At 38.7% G+C, this 23,219-nt stretch overlaps 1 protein-coding gene across 1 annotated transcript in view; it reads left to right on the top strand.

Annotated features, from left to right (window-relative positions):
• The window catches only part of TBX15 (T-box transcription factor 15), a 145,425-nt gene that overhangs the window by 72,293 nt on the left and 49,913 nt on the right, over window positions 1-23,219 (top strand). Inside the window, exons 2-4 of the mRNA XM_072644516.1 lie at window positions 10,299-10,512; window positions 19,977-20,078; window positions 23,036-23,207. Of these exons, the coding sequence (XP_072500617.1) occupies window positions 10,299-10,512; window positions 19,977-20,078; window positions 23,036-23,207 (488 nt within the window). The remainder of the gene's footprint in view (window positions 1-10,298; window positions 10,513-19,976; window positions 20,079-23,035; window positions 23,208-23,219) is intronic.

The following is a 23,219-nucleotide window of genomic DNA, read 5'->3' as shown; positions in this document are numbered from 1 at the left end:
TTAAAAGACCTCTGGACTAGCTTCCTTATTTTCCAGTTAAGTAGACAAAGGGCTTGTGTGAGGAAAAAGTGTTGTTATTTGACTCTGTGGAATTCCTAGTGACTAGCAAGGGCAATGGGCTAGTTAGTTATAGAGCCAGGATTAGAAGCCAGGCTTCTTCTTTCCACTGTATAACTCAGCTTCTAAGAACTTTTTGTTAAATGTTATCATAGATGGCTAAATGGAAAAAAAATGTTTTAAGGATACTCGATTGCGGCTTTGTGTTTTCATTACATAATATTATATAGTATAGTTGTAGGTAGCATCTAACAAGAATCTATCAAGCTCACAACTTCATTGCCTGCAGCTAAGTCAAGGCTATAGTAGGTGGGGGCTAATCCTATCATGCCTCTCCACCTCCCCTGCCCAACCCCATAAAACGATTGCCACTTTGGACTGCCCTATGCTCCTCCCTTTATGTTGTTCTACTAACCCTTTCATTTTTTTTTTTTTTTTGTGGGTTAAGCTTGGCTTTGAGCCAGTTGACCTTGATCTCAGACCCACGGACCTCTGGATCTGCAAAGTAAATCCAGGGAGGTTAAACTGAGTGGTTAAACTTGCCCAAGGTCACACAAGTAGTAAATGACAAAATTAAAATTTGAGTTCAGGTCCTCTGATTTCCAAGCCAGTGTTCTGGAAAAAAACAAAACAAAACAAAACAAAACAAAACAAAACAAAACAAAACAAAACAAGGTATTTCCTCGATTTGTTTTTGACCACTGGATTATACCCTTGGATTCCTCGGAATTCCTTCCCTTCTCTTCCAGCTTTTTGACTTTGTGTCTCCTGTTTATAGCTGCTTCCCACTTACCCTTTACTGTGTGGGACACCAGTGACCAACAAATTGCTTGTTTATGGTTGGATTGGTGTTTTTCATCCAGTGGCTAAGTAGCTCACTAATCACTGATCAATTAAACTGTAATCAACCCATTGCACTTGTTAAGATAGTTAATATTTTTGAGCCACCACTTAACAAACTGAGATATTTTGGCCATCTATTTGCCTAGAATGATCATATGAAATTATTAGCTGTGCAGTGATTGATTATTATTGGTACTCCTTCTCAGACTGTTCTCAAACCTCCCTCCCCCAATCTTTATTTTTGTAAGAGTGACAACAGAGATCAGACTTGCTTATATACAAGGCTGGGAGGTGTTAGTATTATTTACTTCTATTTTATAGATGCAAAATTAGGTCAAGGGGACACAGTGTCACACTAAAAGCCTGTGGTTAGAATTTACATCTTAGGTTGCTGGGGGTGGGAGAGTGGGAGTGGGGGGTAGTCTGGTTTTATCCTATGACTCATGTGATGTTTTCTGATCCCTTGGCTCTGCCTTTAATGCAGGATTCCCAAGTCCTGTTTCCTTTAACTTTAATAGCCATTTGTAACTCTATCACCTCTGTTTCTGATTTCTTCACACTTCCCTCATGAAAATATGCTTTCACAAGCTGTCAAACAAGACTTTTTGTGCTTTTTAGAGGTTCCTTTAGAGGCTGCCTTCTGGCAAACAGGAAGTCATCAATTGTCAAGAAAAAAATAATTGGGAATCGCAAAAGTATAAGACTCTGGGCAAGCTCCCAGATATGGCTCTGGTTTGAACTGTCAGCTTGGTATCTGAGTCTGAGTTAGTCACTCATATAAGCAGTGATAGAATGCATTTGGTAACTTTCTTTCAGCCTTTGTGACAGCTGGTACTTAAGTCTCTGCTAGGGTTGTTATATGACAATGTAGCATAGTGGAAAATTCACTAGACTTGGCATCAGAAGGAATGGGTTGGCTTTCTGGTCATGCCACTGGATGGCTGCATGGCTATAAACAGATCACTTAATCTTTCTGAATCTCCATTTCTTGATCATTAAAATAGGGCCTGAGAGATCACATGGTATAGTGGATAGAGGGCCACTTTTGGAGCAAAAAAGAACTGGGTTTGAATCCTGCCTATGACATAAACTGGCTGGGCAAGTCACAACCTCTTAGTTTGCTAGGCACTTCTCTAAAACTACAAATTGCAGAGAAGGCACCAATCTGAATTAGGAGATGGAGAATCTCTTCACTGAGTTTCCAATATCAATGAAACCATGGATGCAAGCCATATCCCCCTAAAATGGGGCAAATGACTCATCAAATGTTTTTTTAAGTGATGATGAAGTGCCAAGCACTTTGCTAGACATTAATGAAACAAAGAATAAAAGTGAAAATATTACTTATTTTTCAGAATCTCATATTCTGCTTCTTCTACCTACTTCACAATGTCAATTTCAGGAAAATGCATGCTATAGATAAACAGGAGTGTTCATTATCATGGTTGTTCCAATTTTATTGATAGAGTTTTGTGGTCTTATTGATGTCATGGCAATTCTATTAATTAATTATAATTTTCTTTTTATGATTTAAATTTTTTTATTTTTTATTTTTTTAATAATTAAATTTATTTATTTAACTTTTAACATTCATTTTCACAAAATTTTGGGTTACAAATTTTCTCCCCTTTTATCCCCTCCCCCCCCCAAACACCAAGCATTCTAATTGCCCCTGTGACCAATCTGCTCTCTCTTCTATCATCCCTCTCTGCCCTTGTCTCCGTCTTCTCTTTTGTCCTGTAGGGCCAGATAGCTTTCTATACCCCTTTACCTGTATTTCTTATTTCCTAGTGGTAAGAACATTACAGTTGATCCTAACACTTTGAGTTCCAACTTCTTGACCTCCCTCCCTCTCCACCCCTTCCCTTTGGAAGGCAAACAATTCAATATAGGCCAAATCTGTGTAGTTTTGCAAATGACTTCCATAATAGTTGTGTTGTATAGGACTAACTATATTTCCCTCCATCCTGTCCTGTCGTCCCCCATTACTTCTATTCTCTTTTGATCCTATCCCTCCCCATGAGTGTCGACCTCGAATTGCACTCTCCTCCCCATGCCCTCCCTTCTATCATCCCCCCCACCCTGCTTGTCCCCTTATCCCCCACTTTCCTGTATTGTGAGATAGGTTTTCCTACCAAAATGAGTGTGCATTTTATTCTTTCCTTTAGTGGAATGTGATGAGAGTAGACTTCATGTTTTTCTCTCACCTCCCCTCTTTATCCCTCCACTAATGAATCTTTTGCTTGCCTCTTTTGTGAGAGATAATTTGCCCCATTCAATTTCTCCCTTTCTCCTCCCAATATATTTCTCTCTCACTGCTTGATTTCATTTTTTTTTTAAGATATGATCCCATCCTCTTCAATTCACTCTGTGCACTCTGTCTCTATGTATGTGTGTGTGTGCATGTGTGTGTGTGTAATCCCACCCAGTACCCAGATACTGAAATGTTTCAAGAGTTACAAATATTGCCTTTCCGTGTAGGAATGTAAACAGTTCAACTTTAGTAAGTCCCTTATGACTTCTCTTTGCTGTTTACCTTTTCCTGGTTCTCTTCATTCTTGTGTTTGAAAGTCAAATTTTCTTTTCAGCTCTGGTCTTTTCATCAAGAATGCTTGAAAGTCCTCTATTGCATTGAAAGACCAATTTTTCCCCTGAAGTATTATGCTCAGTTTTGCTGGGTAGGTGATTCTTGGTTTTAGTCCTAGTTCCTTTGACTTCTGGAATATCCTATTCCATGCCCTTCGATCCCTTAATGTAGAAGCTGCTAGATCTTGTGTTATCCTGATTGTATTTCCACAATACTTGAATTGTTTCTTTCTAGCTGCTTGCAATATTTTCTCCTTGACCTGGGAACTCTGGAATTTGGCCACAATGTTCCTAGGAGTTTCTCTTTTTGGATCTGTTTCAGGCGGTGTTCTGTGGATTCCTTGAATATTTATTTTGCCCTCTGGTTCTAGAATCTCAGGGCAGTTTTCCTTGATAATTTCATGAAAGATGATGTCTAGGCTCTTCTTTTGATCATGGCTTTCAGGTAGTCCCAAAATTTTTAAATTGTCTCTCCTGAATCTATTTTCCAGGTCAATTGTTTTTCCAATGAGATATTTCACATTATCTTCCATTTTTCCATTCTTTTGGTTTTGTATTGTGATATCATGCTTTCTCACAAAGTCCTTAGCCTCCATCTGTGCCATTCTAGTTTTGAAAGAACTATTTTCTTCAGTGAGCTTTTGAATCTCCTTTTCCATTTGGCTAATTCTTCTTTTGAAAGCATTCTTCTCCTCATTGGCTTTTTGAACCTCTTTTGCCAATTGAGTTAGGCTAGTTTTCAAGGTGTTAATTTCTTCAACATTTTTTTGGTTCTCCTTTAGCAGGGAGCTGATCTGCTGTTCATGCTTTTCTTTCATCTCTCTCATTTCTCTTCCCAGTTTTTCCTCCACCTCTCTAACTTGATTTCCAAAATTCTTTTTGAGCTCTTCCATGGCCTGAGCCCATTGGGTGGGCTGGGACACAGAAGCCTTGATTTCTGTGTCTTTGCCTGATGATAAGCATTGTTCTTCCTCATCAGAAAGGAAGGGAGGAAATGCCTGTTCGCCAAGAAAGTAACCTTCTATGGTCTTATTTCTTCTCCCTTTTCTGGGCATTTTCCCAACCAGTGACTTCACCTCTGAATATTCTCCTCACACCCACCTCTCCTCCTGATCCTCCCAGCCAGCGTTTGGGGTCTGAGATTCAAATGCTGCTTCCAGCCTTAGGGCTTTTGGCGGGGGCAGGGCTGCTATTCAGTATGAGATTATGTTCAGGTGCTGAGGTTGGGGCAGGGCCTCCTCTCAGGCTCAGTTCCCTCAGGGGGTTTATGCACAGACCTTCCACAATGGATTCAGGCTCCCTCCCGCTTGGGGAGCCCCGGTCTGCAGCCGCCTCTCAGCTTCTACCTCCCGGGGGGGCCTGAATTATGGGGGCACCCCACTCCCCTCTCGACCCGCCAAAGAGACTCTCTCACTGACCCCCATCACCTGTGGGTGGAGGGACTTGTGTGGCCGCTGGAGATCCTGTCCCTGAAGCCTGCTCAGATCTGTTTCTCTTGGTGCCGTGGCCGTGGCTGCAGCAGGTCTGGGCTGGGCTCCGCGTCTGCAGCGCGACGGACCTTTTGCGAGAGGTTTACAGGTCCCTCTGTGGGTGGAGGGACCCGTGTGGCCGCTGGAGATCCTGTCCCTGAAGCCCGCTCGGATCTTTTCCTCTCGGTGCCGCGGCAGGGCTGCACTCAGCTCCCAGTCCCGGCTCCCAGTCCGCAGCGCAAAGGACCCCCGCGAGAGGTTTGCAGGTCTCTCCGGAACAGAAATCTCCCTTGCTCCAATGTTCCGTGGCCTCTGGGTGCAGAATTTGCCGTGAGTTACTTCCCTGTAGCCGTTCTATGGGTTGTGGGTTCGGAGCTATGTGTATGTGCGTCTTTCTACTCCGCCATCTTGGCTCCGCCCTTCATGATTTAATTTTAATGACCATGTTACAGTTTGATTGGTAACTCATGGATCAGCCTCACCAGTGTGACATTTAGGTCAGTTCAATTTGAGTTCAATTCAATTCCACAATCATTAAATGCCTATTATACAAGAACTAGATGAGGGAACAGAATAAAAAAAAAAAGAGTTTTGCTGCAATAGAGTAGGGAGGTATGCAACACAAAAATAACTCATATAAAATATAGACATACCTTACATAGCATTTCTCTGACTGATGTAGCTTTCTGAGCTTGTAGTCACTGTCCTCCATGCATGGAATGCATTCCATTCTCAGTCTTAGGATTGCCAGCACCATTGAAAGCTCAGTCCAAGTGCTACCTTCCCCAGGAAGCTTTTTCTGATTCTTCCAGATGTTATTGCTAGCTTCCCTATGTGATAATAAATTGCTTTATTTTGAACGTACATTTGTGTTAGCTTATGAGTTCATTTGATAATTCTAAAGTAGAAGGCAAGCTCTTTGAGGAAAAAGGCCATTTCCATTTCTTGTTTTTGTATCCTTGACTCCCAGCACAGCATCTGACATACAGTAGGGGGCTTTAATGAATGCTTGTCAAATCAAATTTAAATCTAAATAAAGTTGATAATAACATTATAAACAAACATCACCTCAAGGCTGTGAAATTCTATTGTAACATCATTGATCATTTCTATGCAATTAGGGTCCCCTATGATGAGATTTTACCTAATGATGACCTTTCACAGAACCCATTAACAACTTTAGTCAATGCATATGTATATGTATAACATGAACAATGTCTAAGAGTGGCACAAATTTATGCAAGATTTAGGGGTAAGGATAGGGACAACTTTTTTCTTTGGTATAGAGAACTTGTGAGGGAAGATGTTCCCTCCACCAACAAAGGTTGGCACCTTTTTTGCAAATTATAGTTCTAGGCAACTACAGAGTTGCCTAGAATACTGAGAGGAAAGAAAGATAATTTCCAAATTGGATTGTGTGCATAAGGAAGGGGCGATGAGCAATGGCTTCATGACCCTTGGACTGGTCTTGAAGGATGAGTATAGGATTTCAACTGAAATGGGAAGCAGCAAAGAGAAAAGCATATATCAAAAAGTTCAAGAGCCACTTCCAACACAAGGTCTTTGCTGAGATCCCCAGTGACTAGGGCTTCCTCTCCCTAATCACCTTGTATTTACCTCATATATATATTTTGTATAACCTATATGTGTATATGCTGTTCCCACCAATAGAATGTAAACTCCTTGAGAGCAGGGACTGTTTCACTCGTCTTTGCATCCCTAACTCTCTTAGCACAATGACTGGAACATGGGGGTTATTTAATTAATGCTTATTGATTGATATCAGTTAAAGGGAAACAGGGTGAGCAAACGCATTGGTGCCCAGAAAACACCTGGTGTGATCAAAGAGAATGGCAAGTAGTTTGATTTGGCTAGAATACAGAGTATATGAAAATCAAAGGGGAAGGGATCAGAATGAAACAAGGTGAAAAATAAGATGGTGCTGATTATATTATATAATGTATATATTATTTGTATATAATATATATTTATATATTATAGTACATATTTTATATATTATATGTTTGAGTAGCAGCTTTCCAAGTTTCCCCTATTTTTAAGATTAGGAAACACATTATAACAAATCTGATACTAATTCCAATAAGACACAGCTTGGTGACCCAATGGATAGAGGGTTGATATGGAGTCAGAGAGTTCAAATTCTACATTTAATAGTTGTGTGACCTTGGGTCACTTAAACTCTCCCAGTTGCATTCTCTGTAAAATGGGCATAGTAATAGGACCCATCTCAATTCGGCTGTTATGAGGTCCAAATGAAGGAAAACATTTCTTTTTAAGCACTTGCTATGTAGCAAGCCTTATGTAAGTGTATAAAAATGATCTCATTTGTTAATAAGAATATACATACATACATACAGTCTTTGTAAACCTTAAAATATTATATAATTGTTAACTGTTACTAGATAGCATTATTTGGTTTATCCCAGAGGCTCATCTTGGCCTCTCCAACGAAGCTTTACAAAGTCCATATAAGATGAAAAGTTCGGCTTTTTCCAGTAATAGTTTAAAAAATGCAAAAGGTGCATTGATATACTGTTGAAAAGTTCGCCTGGTCTTCATGGCAACACTCTGGTAAAATACAGTAACAGAAAGGGCATGGAGCCCATCTTCTGAATGTAAAACCCACCAGGTCACTTTTTTTCTTCCAATGAGGGAGGACGATCTTTCAGATGGAGTGAAAACCTAGAAGCCAAAAATATTTGATTTTATTCCCAGTGTAGGGAGGTAAATTATTTCATCTGAAAATGCCCTGCACTCTGATATCAATACAGCTTGCTAGTCATTAGGTAACTGTTGCCCACTAATTGGGGACTTCTGTAGTTATTATCATATATTTAGCATTTGATGAGATATGATCTTTTATATTGTTTTTATTGTTCCACATGTATTACTCCTTTTTTCCAACTAAGTTAAAAATTCCTTGAGGACAGGGACATACCATGTATATTAGGAACTTGTCACCTTTTGGCTAGACAATTGTGACAGCCTTTTAACTGGTGCCTGCCTCCATTTTCTCTCCTTTTTTCCAATCCTGCTCCCTTTTACAAGTCTGACTGCGTTACTCCAAATACTTCAGTGGCTCCTGATAGCCTCTAGGATAAAATTCAAGCTACTCATCCTTTCATTTATGACCCCCTATGCTGTTTGAATCCAACCTACCTTTCTAGCTTTATTTCCCATTCTTATTTTTTGTGCTTTCAAAATTCCAACTCATATGGATACAATTCTGTGAATTAGATATGCTACCTTTCATCTCAGTGTATCTTCATTCTTGGAATGTGATTTTTCCTTATCTCTGTGCTTCAGGGTTCTTATTTTCCTTCAAGTCTCAGCTTAGTTGTGTGTGTGTGTGTGTGTGTGTGTGTGTGTGTGTGTCTACATGTGCCTCCACAAACAATCTTCCCTTATTCTCTCCTATCACAACGTTCTCTTCCTTCTCAAATATTGCTTTTTTGAATCTCCCCTTCATCTCCATCACTTCCTACATTGTGCTACATTTGTATGATTTCACATCATTTTTCCTCCCTCCCTCTTTCTTCCCCCAGAGGACCTACATCCTCAGATAGAAGTAGATGTGCAGCTTTGGGTTTCTGGTTCCCAGAAGCTCTCATTTGACGACACTGTGGGTTTGATTTTCTTTGTTATTCTCTGTGTAGCTTCTCCAATAAAGCTGTCTCTGATATGTTGTAGCTTGTATACTGTAAAGGTTTAATTTGGCTGTCCAGTACTGAAGTTGTTTTGGAAAATGGGGTGAGGACCCTGAGTCAAGAAGCAAAAAAATATCCACCAGTGGTGATCTTCATGCTATAAAAGACCTCCACACAAGGGTGCTTTTAAGTCAGGGTTTAGGAAATCTCAGGTTCAGTCTTAAGTCTGACACTTGTTAACTGTGTAGTCTTCAGAAAGTCATATTACCCCTCAGCCTTAGTTTGCTTATCTGCAAAATGGGGATTTTTTTAAAATGGAGAAATCAGTACTTGTACTATCTACCTCACAAGTTGTTGCCAGAGTTAACAGAGTGATGGAATTAGAGTCAGGAAAACCTGAGTTTAGATTCTGACTCAGACACTTACGAACTCTGTAATCTTGGGCTTAGCTTCTTTGTCCCAGTTCCCTCATCTGTAAAATGGGGATGATAAATAGTAGTACTTAACTCACTGGGAATTAGTACATGTAAAGGAGATAATATATGTAAAGTACCTTGCAAACTCCAAAAGTCCTGTATAAATGTTAATTATCATTATTGTGGAAGGCACTTTCTAAATCTGAAGATAATTATATAAATGTGAATTATTATTTTAATTATTATTATTGAAAAATGCTGAGGTTCTCTGGTCACTGGGGACTAACTTTGTCCTGAACTGCCCATTCTTTACATTTTACCCCAAATCCACTTTGCTGTTAAGCATGACCCCAGCCTTCTCCACCAGTTGATTTTATTCCCTCAAGTTTTCTTCATCAGCACAGAGGAGATTGTCAAAGGAGGAAAAGGCCATCTGGCTCAGCATACCAGCTTTTTATTTGGTTGCTTTCAAACCCACCTTCCTGTTTTGGGGCCCCCTCCTCTCTCCTCATACTTCAGAAACCAATCTAGGTGTCTCCTGAACTCATTTATACCCTTTGTTTCAACAGCCTTCCCGGGTAACTAATTCCATATGTTTGTTGCCCCCTTTGCCTTAACAGTCAGCAACCCTTTCATCAAAAATGACCTTAGTGGACTTCTAGGAAAGGTCATTCTCTCAGAAAATAGAGCTTATACAAGTAGATAGGATACACAGAATGTATGAGGACCCTGGAGCATTCTATGTTATATGGAGGTTCAGGACGTTAAGCTTGGGGTGGGGGATAATGTTTAGAGGAGCTAATTTACCCATAGTGCCCTAGGTTGGGATGCAATTGAGCAGGATACAAGAGGATTCTGTGTGTGTCCTCCCTGCCTCATCTTCCCCCCTAAAGGGTCTATATAGGTTACAGACCCTATTTTCAAATCAATTAAAACTTTTCTTTGGATTTGTATTTAATTGCTTAGCCCAGGCCCTATGCTTCATTCTTTCCAACACATGACATTAGCTACTCTTTATATCTTGTGATGTGGACAATTTTGTTCAGCTGTTGCTAAAACTTACTAAAATGCCAGATGTCATGTTGGAAACATGAAATCTGAAACTAGGCCATAAATTGCAGCAACAGACCATAAAAAATACCCCGAGTCCTGGGCTCTGGAGCTTCCCAATTTCTTTTATTTACCCCTCCTTTTATTCCCTCCATCATAAGGCAACGCTGTGAAAATTTCTCACCTATGGCTTGGTGTTTGTTTTGCAGATTCAGAGCAGAGCACTGGCTCAGACACCGAGGTGCTCACAGAGAGGAAATCTTGCTCCTTTGAGTCTCACCCGGATCTTACATCAGGTGCTCCTGGTCCCCCACCTCCCCCCATTTCATCCATGGAGGAAATACAAGTTGAGCTCCAATGTGCTGATCTCTGGAAAAGGTTCCATGATATTGGGACAGAGATGATCATTACCAAGGCTGGCAGGTAAGGACACTCCAAGGGTGTCATGGCTGGGTGAAACAAACTAAAAACAAATGACCCAGGAGGAAAAGAAGGAACATTTTTCATTTATTAGATTGTGGTTGGTATGTGGTAACACCAATGAGATATGAAGGAATAAGCATGTAGCTGTTCAACTTCTGCAGGCCTCAGTTTACTAATCTGTATAATGAGAGGGCAAAATTAGATCATTAAATTTTCTTCCAGCTCTAAGACTGACCTCCATTTTCTGCACTAGAATAATTTTTCTTATTATTTCCTATCATTCCTGTTGTTTTTATTATCATTCTAATGATTGTTTTTAAGGGGAACAACCCACATTAACCACATTTATACTCACAAATACTCCTTAACTTTCAGATATAATTGTAATCTAGTTTAGTTGTTTTAAAACAATCTAAGGGTAGATTTCTGAAGCAACTATTTGTTTCTATAGCCAATGTTTTTTTTTTCTTTTATGAATTAGTACAGACATGCCAATTTGGAATTTGTGTTTTTTTCATATTTGTCTTTTCAATGAAAGAATATACTTAAAAAAGTTACAGTTCTCATTCTAAAGATCAGAAGGTCATTGATTTAGAGTTACAAGGACTTCAAAGGTTATCTAACCAAATCCCCTCATTTTAGAGGTGGGGAGTGTGATGACTGGCTTGCCCAAGGTCATATGTATAGTAAATACCAGGGGTCGGATTTGAACATAGTTTCTCTGACTCAGGACTGAAAAACATTGAACACACAAACAGACAGACAGACATACCCTTCTGAAATTGACTCTAGAACCACTGGATACTCCAGAAAATTCACTGCCAGTCACAGTTGCTCCTTCCGTAGAGGTTCATAATAAAAATAAATCCAGTAAAAAAAAAAGTCACAGACACATCAGATAAACACATTGGCTATTAATTTGTTTTGTGTTTTCTTGATGACTGTCCTTTTTCTGCTGAAATTTGCAGTAGGTGAATATTTACCATAAAAAGCTTTTTAGAAGAAGCAAACTTGGAAAGTGGTAAAAAGAAAAGAGTACATTGCCATGTAGATTATCATTTGATTCAAGCCAATAAATGTTTATAGAACATCCATCATGTGTCAGGCATCGTTAGTTGCTGGGGATATAGAGGAAAGCAAGAAATAGTCCCACAGGGAAATACAACACATACACAGATAACTAAATGCAAAGTTTGTACACAATAATTACAAAGTATTTGGGAGAATAGGTGGAAAGAGCACTAGAAATTATATCCTGAAGTTCTCATGTAGGAGATGCCACTTCAATTGAGTTTTTATGGGAACTGGGGATTCCAAGAGACTGAGATATATGGGGAGACCATCTAGAGGTTATACAAAGGCAGAAGATAGAATGATATGTATGGAGGATGGTAAATATGCCAGTTGGATTGAGTGCAGAGTATGATGGGGAAGGAACATGTCAGTTTGGAATGATAGGTAAAAGCCAGATCATGAAGTGATTTAAATGTCAGATAAGTTTATATTTTATGCTAGAGGCAATTGGGAGTGACTAAAGGTTTTTGAGCTAGAGAGTAAGGTGGTCATAGCTGTGCTTGGGAATATTAATTTGACAGCTATGCAGTGGTTGGGTTGGAAAGAGTAGAGACTAGAGGTAGGAAGGCTAAGCAGGAGGTTATTATAATACGTTGGGTGAGAGATGAGGATCTGAATTAGGGTGATAGATGTGTGAGTTGAGAGAAAGGGATAGATTTGAGAAATGTGAGTGTAGAATTGATAATATTTGGCAACTTACTATTTATAGGAGTGAGATAGAGGGACAAATACAGGATGACTCAGGTTGCAGACTGAGGTGAGTAGAAGGATAGTAGTATCTTTCTTTTAAATAAGGAAATTTGGAGGAGGAATAGGTTTAGTGGGGAAAGATAGCAAATTCCGTTTTAGACATGCTGAATTTGATATACCTATGAGATATTCCATTGAAAGTGTTTAGCAGGCAATTTGTGGTGGGAGATTGACACTCAAGAGAGAGGTGAAAGTTATGTATGTAGATTGAAAGCCATCTGCAGTATTGAACCTAAGAGCTGATGACATCACCAAGAAGGAAATGTAAAGATAGAAGTGCAGAGGTACTGGAAGAGTCCGGGGGTTCACCTATGCAAAGATGAAGGCAGGTATGATGATTCAACTAAGCAGACTGAGGTGAGGTCAGACAGATAGGAGGAGAACCAGAATAATATCATGAGTACTCAGGGAAGAGAGAGTATTAAGGAAAAGAGAGTGATCAACAATATCCAAAGCTACAGAGACATCATGAAGGAAAAGGATTAGATTTAACAGTTGAGAAATCATTGATAGCCTTGGAGAGAGCAAGTAAAAATTTGTGCACCATTTATCTGATGATGGAATAGGAGTTTTCAGTAGTTGGTATCCCATATTTATAACACAAACTGGGAGGCAAGTACAAGGACTAGAGAAGTTTCTCACTACAACTACAGGGAGCTAAATGGTGTAGTTGAGAGATTTCGGTACTTGGAGACAAGGTAGACCTAAGTTCAAATCCTGCCTCAGATACTTGCTACCTGTGTGACTTCAGGCAAATAATTAAAACTTGTTTAACCTCAGTTTACTCATTTACAAAATAGGAATAATATCAATATCTGCCTCACTGGATTATTGTGAGGATCAAATGAGCTAATGTGTGTAAATAACTTTGCAAACCTTAAAGTGCCATACAAATGCTAGTTAGTGATATTATATTTCAAAATGTTGTCAGGAAGACATTTAATAAACTCCTATGAATCTTAAAACACTACATAAATGGGAGTTATCATCATTATTGTTTATAGCTAAAAGGCTGGGCAACTAAGACAATGTGAGGTTTGGCAAAGTCAGGATTAAGGCTTTTCAAGTACTTCTGTAGGTATGCTACAGAAAATGATGTCCTAATCTGAAATTTCAAAGGACTAATTTCTCTCAAGATGCACAACAATGCCCTGAGAAGTTTGGATTATGTTTCTGACCTTGAACTTCCACATCCAGTCTTATTGCCCCATGGAACTACTGCTCTTCTGAGGAATGAGTGAGATTGATGTTTATTATAATTCACATGTAACTGAGGTTTACTAAATGTTATTCTCACATCAACCCTGTTAGGTATATTTATTCAAATTTTACAGTTGAGGAAATTGTTTCAGAGAAGTTAATTGACTTACTCATAGCTATTCAACCAGTTAATGTCAGAGCTTTGATTTAAACTAAAATCTATTTGACTTCAAGAGCAGCAATCTTTCCACTATATCACTCTGTTACTTAAAGGTCAAAGTGCAGTAGAATTAGGGTGGTAGTCCAGGGGTCATATGAATCACTGGATTTAGAAATAGAAAGAACCTTTACCTCTTGGCTTGGGGTTGAGGAAGAGGGCATTTTAGGTTTGGATAATGGTGTAAACAAAGGCCTGGATATGGTAAAATCAAAATAATAAGTAGTATTATTTGACTGAAGTGTCGAATTTGTAAAATAGAGCATGTCCTTTGCCATAAATACTGAGGTTCTGATACTGATGCCTGATACTGAGGCCTGCATAGAAACTCAAATATTGAAGAAAATTTTCCATTTTCTTGGAATTTCATTTGGACAGCTGCCATTAACTTTTCATCTTTCATGCCTTCTGCTCATTTCCCCTCTCATAATTTTATTTTGTAGTCACATCCTGTTAGCACCAAAGTTCCAGCATTTATTTCCCTTGGAAACTGCATGCCTTTTGAGCTTGTTAATGTCCATCTGACTTTTCCCATAACCTAGTCAAAACTTAGGTTGACTCAGAATCACTGAAGAACTTTTCCTTTACTTTCACTGAAAGAAAAAGAGATCAGCACCATGGACAGAGACTACAATGGGGTCAGATATGTTTGGAAGACAAAAAAACTGGCCCAAATTTAGCCACAAAATCCAATCAAACCCAAAGCTCTTGTTGTGGAGTGTAAAAGGTCCACTTTACTACACAAGGATGGTTTCACTTGATATGCTATAGTAAAGGGCAGAGAAAAAGAAAAAAAGCAGTTTTTACTATTTTAATTACTAGATGGATAGGTTCTTTGTATTGTGAAGTAATTGGAAGAACACTTGGACCTGCACCAGGTGCCTGGGTCTAATCTTGGATCTGACTTTTACTACCATGTAGTATAACCATGAATGAACTACTTCATCTCCATAGACCTCAGTTTCTTCCTGTATAAAATGGAAATAATAATGCTTTTACTACCTTCACTATTAGGTTGTAGTGAGGAAGGCACTTTTAAGAATTCAAACTGCTGTATAAATGTGAGTGGTTTTTATACTAATCCAAGAAGTTAGAATTAACATATTTTTTAGGTCTAAAAGGGGTCTTAGATCTTATTTAATCCAACCTTCTCATTTTATATGTGAGAAAACTGATTCTCAAAGAGGTTAAATGATTTTCCCCAAGGTCACAAAATTAATGGCAGAGCTGAGACCTTAGATCTCTTGTCCAGTGTTGATTTTATTACACTATTCTTTGAATTCAGTTTAAATGAATTACTTGTAGAGTTGACAGCTATGTTTTCTGGATAGGATATTCAATTGGAAAGAAGAATCTAGTTCAGTTCTGACCTAGATCTAGATTTAGACTTGAAAGGGACCTTAACAGTCACTTGGTTTAACCACTTAACATTTCAGATGAGGAAATGGAGACTTAGAAAGTTTAACCAATTCATTCAATGTCATTCAGGTAGTGAGTGGCAGAGCTGGATTGGAACCCAGGTATGCTTACTCCAAATGCAGCATCCTAACCACATTGACACACCTGGTGTCATATCCTCTCCTCTCCACCCCAGACCCAGTCGAATTCTGACAGACTTCCTCAGTATGGCAGCTCCCTGCCATGGACTCTTTGTGTGTTATGATTCCAGTATATTCCTTTCCCCTCTCCTAGTCATTGCTTTGGATCCCTCATCTCATCTTGGATCCTTTTCCAGATTCCTCCTTTCAGGCATCTTTCCCCAAGATGCTAAGATTAGTGGAAATAATTCCAGATTGGGATCTATGAGATCTACTACTCTAAATTCTGCTACTTAACTTGCTACATAACTTTTAGGAAATTATAGTTTCTCTGGACCTCTGATTCTTCATCTGTGAAATGGGAACAATATGTTTTATCTACTTCATATTACATGAAAATGCTTTGAAAAAGCAGTACATGAATGTAAGATATTATTATTATTATCAATATTCTTCCTCTTATGTGAATTCAGATACAAACTTTCCAGGTGATTGCATGGTCTGTTGAACTGAAGTGCTTCTATCGTTTATAAAAGTCAAAAAGTTCTGACCTCGATCCCTCATTGTGAGGAAGTGGCAGGAATGAACTTTGGACATTACTCACTGTTAATGTTTCCCTTAAGGTTGATTTTCTTCTCACTTATAATATATTTCATTAGGATAAATAGCTAGGTCTGCCACTATAACCTTGGGTAAATCATTTCCCCCTTATGGTTCTCAGTTTCCTCATGTATAAAATGAGAGGATTTGGTTAAAGGACCTCTTCCAGTTCTAAATTCTATGACAATCATAGAATTTTGGAGTTAGGAGGGATTTTAAGCATGATATTATCCATTTCCACTTTATAGGTGAGGTAGCTACAGCAGGAGTGACTTTTCAATATCACATGCTATTAAATGGCAGATGTGAAACAGAATTCAGATCTTCTGAGGTCCAATTTTGCCCTCTTTACACTATACAATGTGATCTCTTTTAAATCAGCTATTCTTAATTTGGTAACTTGTAGGGAATATGAAGACACTGATTAATAGTTGTGATGTACCAACACCAAATTTTCTTTGAACAGGACGTTTTTAAATAAATGAAAACAGAACAACCCTCACCATGTGTATATAGCTCTAAGGGTAGGTAGGTGGCACAGTGGTTAGAGCACCATGCCTGGAGTCAGGAAAACTCATCTTCATAAATGATGCAGCATCAGACACTTATTAGCTATGTGATGCTGTAATCCTGCTTGCCTCAGTTTCTTCATCTGTAAAATCAGCTGGAGAAGAAAAGGCAAACCACTCCAGTCAGTATCTTTGCCAAGAAAACCCCAAATGCCATCATGAAGAATCAGATATGACGGAAAAACAACTGAACAACAAATAAGTCTGTGTGTTTTATGCATATTTTTAGAAAGCAGGAAAAAGGAAAATTTTTTGAACTATAGATCATAGGATCATAGATATAAACTTGGAATGAACTTCAGGCTATACAGGCCAACCCCATTATTTTGCAGATGAAAAATAAAGCCCATAGGAGTGAGGTGACTTGTTCAGTGTTACACAGAGAGTAAATGATTGAGCAGGAAGGAATGAACATATTATATTTATTCTCTTTAATAGCCATAAAAGCTATCTCAATCAATCAACAGGCATTTCTTAAATATTATGTTGCCAGGAACTGTGTCAAGTGCCGGAAACAAAGAGAAAAGTTCATCTCTGCCCTGAAGGAATTATCATCCTAATAGGAGAGAACATATATGCAAATAAATAATTATGAATATATACAAAAACCTGTACTAGCTTCTAAATATGATAAATCCCCTAATGTATGTTTAGAGTGGATTCTTTAGTGATGCCAACTGGTTTTCTCCATACAGTCCTTCTCTGATGCCTTATTAAAGTGTGGAGGCAACTTTGTATTCTTAAAGATTATGCCAGCAAAACTCAGTTCTGACTAATTTTATAAACCTAGAAAGATTTCAAGCGTGGGTCCAGCAAGGATTTGTATCTGTCATCTGAGGACCATTTTAGCTAATTTACTGAGCCTCATTAATAGAGTATTGGCTAGGAAATAGTGAATTACTTTGGCTACAGTAACTTGAAAAGGCACTAGCTAAAATAATATGGAGGATTTGCAATCTCCATTACTGGAAGGAGTACCCACACTGATAATGTCAAGGATCTTTTTTTAACTTAAAATTTAATTTAAAATTTTTTTAGCTTAATAAGCATACACAGGCAACCAAAATTAACATATCCATATATAAAGTAAATAGAAAAAGATGTAAGTGAACCACTAATTTCTAGTCAGTATAGTCAAAGATCTTGTAATGTATTGAAAATAATGTGGTGTTCACATTACTTGTGACCAATGGCATGCAGCTAAAAAATGGCTGATTGTAGTCTGGTGCTCAGTCCATATCCATGAAGATGAATATAAATAGAGAGCTGAATTTAATGTTTTTTTTTTAAATTAATTTTTGATTCAGACCTCTTTTCCTGTGCTTTTTTCCATATATGGGAGCCAACAGGGAGGAAACTCCCTTGACTAGTAGTGATTTGTATAAAAGTTTCTATGGAAATTTATTGTCTTAGAGGGTTACTTGGGAGCATTTAGACATGAGGAGTGGTAAAGTGCCACATCCTAACACTTCTCAGTTTGTCAAATTTATCAATCCACCGTGGTTGAAACAAGGGCCTGCCTGAAGCTGCTTGAGTTCACTCCCCATTGACTCTGCTTTAGCTTTGCTCTTCCCCTGATACACACATTGACAGAGTCTGAAGATCATCAGCAAGACATGTTTTCTGACAGTGTTATGCTTCTTCTTAAATGTTGGTAGCACTTTGGTTAAGGGAGACGCATGTTAGTGCCTTCTCTGCTTCTTTTTCTTCCTCAAGGGACTGATTAGAACAAGACTTTCTTCCAGTAGATTCAGCATGTTTGTTGAACAGCTACCAAATGCTACAACAAAAATATCTCCAGTAACAATGACAACAACACAACAAACAACTGTATTTCACATTTATATAGTGTACCCTAGTTCACCAAATGCTTTCCTCAAAATTGTCCTATGAAGCAAAGAGGGTCAATATCAGCATCCACACTTTTCAGTCAAGAAAACTAAGGCATACAGTAGATAAGTGAGTTGCCCATGGTCCCACAGGTTATTAATGACACAGGTAGTATTTGATACTGCTTCAGTCCTCTTTCCACTGTATTTCACCACACCAAATGTTTAAGGCATTTTAGTGGATACAAAGACACCATTCTTGTCTTCAAGGAGTTTATAATCTGTTGGGCAAGATGAGATTAACACACATAAAAAAGATTGACAACACTGCACCCAAATGAAGATTTAACAAGGAAATCCTAAATAATGAATGGGTCAAAGAACAAATGGTAGAAATAATAAATAATTGTGTGAAAGAAAATGATAATGATGAAAAAATTACCAATATTTCTGGGATGCAGCTAAGGCAGTCATTAGGGAACATACATTACAAGGAAAGGATTAATGAACTGAATATGCATTTTAGAAAATGTAGTATCACATTTACAATATAATATGTGACCCATAAGAAGCACAGATAATAAAGGCTATAGTATTTTGGAGGCAGCTGTAGTTGAGAAGATCATAATGCTGTTCTCTCGTGAACCTTGCAAGGATGTAGTATGGGGCAGTAAATGAATGTTTAGCCTTTTCGTATTTACTGTGCATGGTAATCCAAGGTAAAGATGATGATTCAAATAGTACAAATGAAGCCTAACCAGATTCTTTAGGTTTAGTGTCAGAATAATAGCTTATTATCCACTTGGAAATAGTGAGGAAAGAAACTACTCAAATCTAGGATATTGCATTTTAGGAAGGACATTTATTGCATTTGCCCTAGGTACCAATCCTATCTATGGCTCTGTATCAAAGGGAAAAATATAAAATGATGCAAATCTTTATCAGTTGCTGAGGTAGGAACAAAAAGGTTTTAGTGATCATGTAACCCAGTATTTTTCTTTAGGCTCTGCTAACTGGAGTTGCAGCAAGACTACCAGGATAATTTAATGTGAGTAGGTAGGGTTTAGTGATAAAAATTATGAAACAAGGCTAAAAATATTGGGATGCTCATCATAAGCTAGAAAGTGTCAAGAGAAAAGTGACCAGGATGGTAAATAGATTGGAGATTATGCTATATGAAGACTGATAGAGGAGCTCGAGATGTTTCACTTGGAGAGGAGAAGACTCGAGAATGATGAAGGAAAGGATGTTATCATGGGCTTTAAGTGTTTGGTAGCATATCAGGAATTAGATTTGATCTGCTTGGCCCCAGATGTCAGAATAAGGAACAACTGGTAAAAGCTGCAAGAGGACAGATTTTAATTCCATAATAGGAAAAAAATGTTCTGAAACCCAGTTGCCAAAACTGGAATGGAGAGCTTCAGGAGGTGGTGAGTTCCCTGTCACTGGAAGTCTTTGAATAGAAGATGGATAACAAAGTGATGGGATTCTTATAAATGTTAAGTTAGATCCTTTGATTCTCTAATTTCAAATTGGTTGTTTACCAACACCATCCAAGCCTTAAAGGGCTAAATAAATGTAATTAGTGCTATGATTATTAACAATATTGTTACTGTTATTACCTCAGGCTGCTTGCTTACTATCTTATTCCTCTGCATTTCTTTGCATTCTTTCTTGCTTTCCATAGGCGAATGTTTCCAGCTATGAGAGTGAAGATTACAGGTCTGGACCCTCACCAGCAGTATTACATAGCAATGGACATTGTACCCGTGGATAATAAGAGATACAGGTAATGACAGCTCCATGCTGTGGAATGGTGGGCATTGTTATAGATGGTATATGAGCTATTGAGACAGGTTAACAAAACACTCTCACAGTTTGCCATACAGAAATCATGTATTAAGGAGGACATTCAAATAAGTTTCTGTAAAGTATATATGTATATATATATATATATACATATATATATATAATATATGTATGTGTATATATATGTGTGTGTGTGTGTATGTATGTATATATGTATAAACACATGACCATATAAACCATGGATGATATACAGTCTCTTGGCAAAGCAAAGATATATCTAGTACCAAGTGACTGGGTCTTTGTTCCAGGGTTCTGCCATGACGGGACCCACTTTCTCTTTGCTAAGGTCCTCTGTGCCTCACAATCTTCCAACATCCTTGTGTTGCTACCTTCCACTTCATGGTGCCATCACAATCACATTGCTCTTCTAGGGCCTACTTATCTTGACTATTGGTGCTGGCTTAACTGTACCTATCTGAGATGGACAGTCTCTCTATTGAGCTACTCTGCTTGGGAGAGCCTATACCACCCAAGATGCTTGAGTCCAGTAGTGATAGAAGTATCTATTGGTTTCCCCAGAAGTAGCCTTTGGGGTTTCTATTTCCCCATTTCCTGCTCCTTTGCAGGGAAGGCCAACAGCATCAACTGAATTTTCCCCAGGTGCTTGAATTCCTAGCTATCGCTCTGTATCAAGGGGAAGAAATATAACTTATTCCAAATCCTTGTTAATGGCCAGGGAATGATGAAGTGACCTAATATCTTCCTTAAGCTTCTGCTAACTGGAGTTGTACCAGGATAGTATAATTGAGTGGATGGTTCTTGGTCAAAAAGTTAAGGAGACAAAGATTATAAGAGAAGGATAAGGAATGGCTCAATAAATACCATTAACCTATGCCAATGAATACCAAATAAATTCCAAGTAACCATATGGAGAGTTTATTTCAAGGGGGAAAGGAATTTGTCTATTTTTTTATCTCCCCAAGTTAGAAGCAAATGCTTTTTGTTTGCAGGAGGAGGACCATGGATGAAACATAAACACAGGAAAAGAGAGTTAAGAATGTTTATTAGTATGAGTTATGAAGAAAGTAGTTGTATCAGGAGGGCTGTGATCTGTGTTGAGGGTAGGATACCTATGAGGATGGAATCACCCATCCTGGACATACTGAAGTGTAAAGCATATTAATCAATAGCCTTCCCTACGAGTCATTAACAAAAGACTTGAAATCTATTGCGTTGCATGGTTGATAGGCAGTCCTTCCTGAGGGAGGATGTGGACAAGCTGGCCTTTAGAGGTCCCTCCCAATCCTGTATAATTGCTTTGCTTCTACTCAAGCATGATCAGAGACTTTGACTCAAATTTAAAATAACCCAGTTCTGAAACAATCAAGCCAAGTATACTTTCTTTGACTGAGATGGGTGGGTGGGTAGGTAGTGGCTGGAAATGGATGGAACAGGATTGATATGGTCAGATCAGTAGGTTATGATCAGCATGAGGTGAAGTTCACAAAGCTGGTTAAGGGTACAAGAGAGCTAGATACGCTAGATCTATAAAAGAGAAACAAGAACAGTTGTGTTTGAATCTATCATCTCAATCAATCAGGACTACCAGGATAGTTTTATGTGAGTGGGTGGGCTTAGTAATAAGACTTACAAGACATGGTTGAAGGCATTAATATTCCCAGCAAGTGGTGATTCATCCCTTAGTCAAAGACGTCTAGGGATGGAGGACTCACTACCCCATTGGCCTTTTGGGAACTAGGTTCTCCAATGATCTAATACAGGTTGCAAGCAAGGCAATATTTGTATCTAATTACTCTTCTCTAGAGGCAGGCAACATGGAAGGGAAGTAAGAATAAAGAAAACTTCCACTAATCTGTATGCTGCAAGGAAGACACAGGAATCAGACTCTCTTCTGTACTAAGAATGGAACATTTCTCAATAGACTTGACTTGAAAGGATGCAAAAGATAACAAAGCATAAAGGGAAGCCTCATTGGGAGGAATTTCTTAGAACAGACCTGGTGACAAGACACAGACACTGTATAGAGCTTCTGGACTATTGAATTCCCTCCTTTTCTAGGAGTGTCTCAAAAATCCAGACTCAGAGCAAGGAAATAGTTAATGAGTGGGGGACTTGGTGGTTTTTTGCACATGACTGAGTTTTATAAGAGAATAAGAGAGAAGATGTTTTTAATAAGCAACCAGATCCTGAACAAGTGGCCAAGGGATTATCTGGTTTGCATTTGAAAGGTGAAAGGTTGCAGTAAAGTACTTTAGCCCATCGTTACACATATGGGCTCAGGATGTGTGTGTGTGTGTGTGTGTGTGTGTGTGCACGTGTGTGCATGCATGCTTGTGTCTGTGTGTGGATGTGTCTACATGCATGGCAAGGGGAGGGGGAGGGAAAAGGAAGGGAACATTAAGAATGTTTTCCTTCTGAGGAATTATAACTTTGTTCAGTAACCCCAAGTCTCTTTCTCCCTCAAATATTCCTTTACTTTTTTCTCTTTTTCATTTTCATTTTTCCCAATATTTGAATTTTCTGCTTCCTTCCTTACTCTCTCCCTTCCTTTTTCCCTTCCTCTTTTCCTTCCCTTACTTCCTTTCCTTCCTCTCTTCCTTCCTTCTTCCATCCCCTCCCTGCTCCTTTCCTCCTTCCCTTCCTTCCCCTCCCTCCCTCCCTCCTTTCCTTCCTTCCTTCTCTCTATCTCCCTCTCCTTCTCCTCATCTCTTTGTCTCTGTTTCTCTTTCTCTCTGTCCCTGTCTCACTGTCTTCTCTTTCCTTAACCTTTTTCTTTGTTCTCTTTTCTTCCCACCCTCTTCCCATTTTTCTGACTTCTTTTCCTCTTTCTTTCCACCCATTTCCATTTATCCTGTTTTACTCCAAATGGTTTTCACTTTCTGCCTCTGAATCTTGCCTCTCTTCCTTTTCTCTCAGATATGTGTATCACAGCTCCAAGTGGATGGTGGCCGGCAATGCTGACTCTCCCGTCCCCCCAAGAGTTTATATCCATCCTGATTCACTGGCCTCTGGAGACACATGGATGAGGCAGGTGGTCAGTTTTGACAAACTCAAACTGACCAACAACGAATTGGATGACCAAGGACATGTGAGTCAAGGA

This window comes from Notamacropus eugenii, chromosome 2 (assembly GCF_028372415.1).
Source record: "Notamacropus eugenii isolate mMacEug1 chromosome 2, mMacEug1.pri_v2, whole genome shotgun sequence".
Classification (NCBI taxonomy): Eukaryota; Metazoa; Chordata; class Mammalia; order Diprotodontia; family Macropodidae; genus Notamacropus; species Notamacropus eugenii.
The sequence above is the reverse complement of the archived record's forward strand: the minus strand, read 5'-3'. Positions and strand labels throughout refer to the sequence as shown.